Genomic DNA, 6000 nt, shown 5'->3' on the forward strand with positions numbered 1-6000 from the left:
TTTAACTTTTTGGGGCTGGATGAAGTAAGTTTACCTGCAGTCCGTTTTAAAACCATAGATAGACATTATGATGAGTCGTGCGCTATGACAAATCCAACTGTACTGCTTTTGACGCCGTCAGCACCGCCACATCTGACGAGTTCACTTTTTCTGCATCTGTACAGCTGCAGAGCATTTGGCCGAGCTGGATGATTCCTTGATATTATACTCAGATTTACGTGTCTGTTAATCCAGTCGTCATAAAAATCTTAAAGAGGGTTGTTTGGTTTACAAAACCCATGTTTTTTGGGGAATTCTAAGTTTAACTGATCGGGGTCCCCCATTCAGGGTCCTCACCTATCGCTCTGGAAGACCCGGTGCATTATATTGCTTTATTTCCCCTGTGGTGGCGCTGCAGAGAAATCGAACATTTGCTGCCGGTTTTTGAACAGATTAAGGGCAGATTCAGACGAACGTTGCGTTTTTGCGCGCGCAAAAACCACTTGACAGCTGCGTGTGTCATCCGTGTATGATGCGCAGCTGCGTGATTTTCGCGCAGCCGCCATCATAGAGATGAGGCTAGTCGACGCCCGTCACTGTCCAAGGTGCTGAAAGAATTAACTGATCGGCAGTAACTCTTTCAGCACCCTCGACAGTGAATGCCGAACACAATATCGAGAAACCTTTTAAAAAAAAAAGAAAAAGTTCGTACTTACCGAGAACTTCCCTCCCGGCCGTTGCCTTGGTGACTCGTCATTGGTGACGCGCCTCTCTTGACATCGGGCCCCACCTCCCTGGATGACGCCGCAGTCCATGTGACCGCTGCAGCCTGTGCTTGGCCTGTGATTGGCTGGAGCTGTCACTTGGACTGAATTGTCATCCCGGGAGGTCAGACTGGAGGAAGAAGCCGGGAGTTATCGGTAAGTCAGAACTTCGTTTTTTTTTTACAGGTTCATGTATATTGGGATCGGAAGTCACTGTCCATGGTGCTGAAACAGTTTAACTCTTTCAGCACCCTGGACAGTGACTATCTCCTGACGTCGCGTACCGGAAATTTTTTTGCCGGGTTCGGCCAAAACGAGTTCGGCCGAACCCGGTGAAGTTCGGTTCGGTTGTCCGGGTTCGCTCATCTCAAAGACACTCCGTTTGGATGTTTGGAAACAGAAAAGCACGTGGTGCTTTTCTGTTTACATTCATCCTTTTGACAGCTGGTGCGCTGTTTCAGGCGGTTCGCACGGAAGTGCTTCCGTGCGACCTGCGTGGTTTTCACGCACCCATTGACTTCAATGGGTGCGTGATGTGCGAAATACGCGGAGATATTGAACCTGTCTCGTTTTGTACGCAGCGAACAAACGCTGCGCAAAAATCACGCACTGTTTGAACTGCCCCATTGACTTCTATAGGGCTGTGCGTGGCGCGCGAAAAAAACGCGGCCTGCACGCACGAAAATCACGCTCGTGTGAATCCCCCCTAAGGCTGATCATAAGGGGACCCCTCCTCCAGCAGGAAACCCTGTGATCAACGTAATTTGTTGGGGGACCTGTCTAACAAGAAAGGGACTGTCCAAAACAGACAACACATTTAAAGGGTAACTTGTTAAAAAATAAATAATAATAATAATGTATAGGGCAGGCAATTTCAGGAAATATTGCAATATACTTTATTAACCAATTCACCCTCCGATCATTGTGAAACTGTTCCTGAACTGCTGCCCCTATTCTCACCTACTGTCCGTTGCTAGAGAAAATCCGTATTCAGCGCCGTACACACTGTATACAGCTACTCTGTGTGGGGGACACTTCATGCTGCTGCTCCTGAAACCCGATGCCCACAATATCTCAGTGCATGGGGTATTTGTACAATTGACTGTCTCAATCCGTTCCTAATAATCAGTCACGCTGATCTGATCTCCCGCTGCTCTCCCTGCCAGACGCTCTAAAGGGTGGGGGATGCGCTCGTCCCTCACTTGTCAAAGCATCTGGCAGGGAGAGCAGGGAGATAAGATCTGTGTTACTATATATAAGCTGGAACTTCACTGAACGGCCAGTCACACATGTATCATATGATCATGTGAATATACTGTGGACTCATGCCCAGCTCTACCAACACTTACATGCTTTGGTTTGGAGCAGTGATGCCCAAGCGGTGCCACACTTGTCAGTTGTGCATCACAGACGCAAGCAGAAGGCAACAGAAGAATAGGGCGCAGTACCTTGACCTGGTTAATGTTCAGACCCTGTACACAGAGTACCCTCCCCAACCATAGGGCACTGGCAGAGGGAGATATTAGGAGCGTGGTGCTGCCGTGTGGACAGGTAAAGGGGATTTCTGGGATATTACATTGATCAATGTGTGATTAGTGTTCATCCCAGATCGCAAACATGGCGGTGTAAACATACCCTGGTGAATATGTTGTATGGCCAATCATAGGGTAAAGGGCAGCTTTTGTGGCCCCTATAATGTGACGGTTATGAAGTACTAAGGTTTATCTCGCATTATGTTTTTATAGTTGTACAAGAACTTGTGGTCCGCAGTCCTACAAGGAGAGAAAGTTTTGGAGCGTCCATCATGGTGGGCCGAATTTTGCACCAACAAGCCTGTAATTGGAAAACCGAGATCCCAACTCTGAAGTCGCACACAGGTTTAGGTCTACACCTGCAGCGTCCATGGATAGATAATGTGAAATTCATTATGTAATATTACAATGTAAGGTGGTGGCAGAAGAAATCTTCAAAATAGTTTCCTGCCAGAGGGAGGTCGGTGAGTAACTACCAGGGGTAATATCCTATGGCAATGATCTCAATATTGATGCCATTTTATTTTTTTTACTATATTTCTTCAGACAATTGCCATAGTCTACCCATCCTGACTATTACTGCCCGTATACATTAGATAAAAGCCAAATAATACTTTGTTAGACAGCAAATAATGTATGAACACTTCACAATGCTTGACACCTAATACATATCTTACGGAAATACCGTTGTCTATATCCAATTTTCTTTCAGCCTTTCCTCTTATATAATTTACGATGTATAACAGATGATTACCCTTCCATTAATTTGCACATCATTTTTCTGGAAAATGTGTAAGACGGGATGGGAGTCAAAAAGAATCCATGTGGGGCCTGCATAACAACAGTAAATATGACAGAAACCCCAAACACAAACAATCTGATATTTGACTGGTTGATATACACTATCCTCCTTCTATCCAATGTATACAGGCAGCTTAAAGTGAAATTTACCTTTTATCATCATGTCGTTTTTGGGTCCAATTTTTTTGTGCTGATTACGCAGATTGATATAGAATTTTAATGATAAAATTCCCGCTGCCTGCAGCCACCACTAGAGGGAGCTTACTGTATACTGTGTTAATTTTGAGATCAATGAATAAACAGTATGCACTAAGCTCCCTGTAGTGGTGGCTGCAGGTATCCAGCATATTATCTTTTAAATCTATGTCTAAGCAAGGAAGATGGAGTTCTGTATCGGAAAAACAATGTTCCTACAGCTATTAAGATATTTAAAAAAATTATTCAGCGCAAATTTTTACACCTTTTTAGATTTTAATATTTTTTTAATTTTGAGAGTGGACATTCACTTTATGTCTAGAGATGAGCAAAATGTTTCGCCTCATTCAAGATTTGCAATTCTGCTGCCCAATAGAGGATGCATTTGGTGAACTGGCCCCTTGTTTGAGATTCACTATTGCCAAATTTAAGATGATAATGGATGTATCGATTCTCCTATTGTTCTTAATAAATTGGTGAATGAGGTGATACGATTTCCTATCTCACTCTAACCTTTACATACAGTGAAACCTCCTTTCAATATTGGTTATTGACATAATGGTTCAGCCTTTTCTATTCCTTAATGTGAAATAAAGACCAGTTTGACTCGGTGATCTCAACTGTATTGTTAATTCTTACATAAAGGTTGCATTTGGTCCCGATGTGCCCAGGAGCCAATTCAGCTTAAAGAGGCTCTGTCACCAGATTTTGCAACCCCTATCTGCTATTGCAGCAGATAGGCGCTGCAATGTAGATTACAGTAACGTTTTTATTTTTAAAAAACGAGCATTTTTGGCCAAGTTATGACCATTTTTGTAATTATTCAAATGAGGCTTGCAAAAGTCCAAGTGGGTGTGTTTAAAAGTAAAAGTCCAAGTGGGCGTGTATTAGGTGCGTACATCGGGGCGGTTTTAATACTTTTACTAGCTGGGCGCTGTGAAGAGAAGTAACATCCTCTTCTCTTCACAACGCCCAGCTGCTGACAGTGCAGATCTGTGACGTCACTCACAGGTCCTGCATCGTGACGGCCACATCGGCAGCAGAGGCTACAGTTGATTCTGCAGCAGCATCAGCGTTTGCAGGTAAGATCGACTTACCTGCAAACGCTGATGCTGCTGCAGAATCAACTGTAGCCTCTGGTGCCGATGTGGCCGTCACGATGCAGGACCTGTGAGTGACGTCACAGATCTGCACTGTCAGAAGCTGGGCGTTCTGAAGAGAAGAGGATGTTACTTCTCTTCACAGCGCCCAGCTAGTAAAAGTATTAAAAACGCCCCGATGTACGCACATAATACACGCCCACTTGGACTTTTACTTTTAAACACACCCACTTGGACTTTTGCAAGCCTCATTTGCATAATTACAAAAATGGTCATAACTTGGCCAAAAATGCTCGTTTTTTAAAAATAAAAACGTTACTGTAATCTACATTGCAGCGCCTATCTGCTGCAATAGCAGATAGGGGTTGCAAAATCTGGTGACAGAGCCTCTTTAAGGCCTCATGCACACAGGTATAATACAACCCCGTACAAACTCTGAGTTGTACAGTGCCGTAATAGACCACCCATAGGCTTCTATGCAGGAGCCGATCCAGGATTGAAATCTAGGGAGGGCGGAAAGTATTTTTGCTTTGTTTGGTGACCTTTCCCATTACATTAAATATGTAAACAACACGGCAACACAAAGCAAATAAAAGTAGAACAGATAAACGCCTGATCACATGGTCAGGGACAGGTGTATACTCACTCTTTCAGTTAGGGACAATAGTACACTACCACTATACAAAGAACAATATAACCAATTATACCGCCATAGAGTGACCATATAGTTGTCAAATACCAGGTCTAGACAGGCGGTCTGCAGAGTATTATCATGCTGCAGACTCTATAAGGGAATACAGCACTGATCTGTCACAACTATTAAATACAGTGACTCACAGGTGACATCTTCTCTGATTGGAGTAGTTCATTTTCCTTTTCTTCTCCATTCAGCCTAGACCGCCATGACGACTGCTCTCAACAACTGCAGAGTTATCTGCCAAGACATATTTGGCCCCACAATTCTGCAGCCCATCCCCATCCTCTGTAGCAAATTTAGACCCCAGATCCAACCCATAAATAAATTCAGACCTCAAACCAGACCCCTAATAAACTTAGACCCCAGGCCCCTAATTAAATTCAGACCACACCTCTAAATTAATTCAAACCCCAGACTAGACCCCAAAATTAGTTTAGACCCCCCAGACTCTGCACCAAAGTTATTTCATACCGCAGACCAGACCCTTAAATGACTTCAGACCTCCTAAATACAGACACAAGACCCATAAACTACTTCAGACACCAGACCAGGCTCCTAGACCAGACCCCTATATTTATTTGGACCAGACCCCTTTGATAATCAGACTCCATACCAGACCAATTACTTGTGGGAGAGGGGAAGATTACCGGGCGTTTTCTATTGTATTAATCTAATCGATAATGACTGATTTAAAGCAGAAAAGAAAACGGCCCTTATAGCAACTTCCCTCTGCACACAAAAAAAAAAATCCACCCCGGCTTTTATCAGACTTTACTGTACCTCCAGATGCTGGCAATTTAATAAGGAGACATACCGTGGATCTCCTGCTTGTCCATCATTGCTGTTAGAGGGGAACATATGGTGCCCGACAGCACACAATGTGACAGCACACACAGTCCACGCGGCTTCATAGTACAAAGCTGCAGGGGTCT

General features: G+C 44.0%; 1 protein-coding gene across 3 annotated transcripts in view; it reads left to right on the top strand.

Annotated features, from left to right (window-relative positions):
* ACOX3 (acyl-CoA oxidase 3, pristanoyl) overlaps positions 1–3984 on the top strand; it is a 94729-nt gene extending 90745 nt beyond the window's left edge. For all 3 annotated transcript variants that reach the window (XM_075857522.1, XM_075857529.1, XM_075857537.1), the window contains exon 18: positions 2489–3984. In XM_075857522.1, the coding sequence (XP_075713637.1) occupies positions 2489–2608 (120 nt within the window). In that variant the 3' untranslated portion in view covers positions 2609–3984. The remainder of the gene's footprint in view (positions 1–2488) is intronic.
* Positions 3985–6000: the final 2016 nt, after the last annotated feature.

Source organism: Rhinoderma darwinii, chromosome 1, assembly GCF_050947455.1.
Source record: "Rhinoderma darwinii isolate aRhiDar2 chromosome 1, aRhiDar2.hap1, whole genome shotgun sequence".
Taxonomy (NCBI): Eukaryota; Metazoa; Chordata; class Amphibia; order Anura; family Rhinodermatidae; genus Rhinoderma; species Rhinoderma darwinii.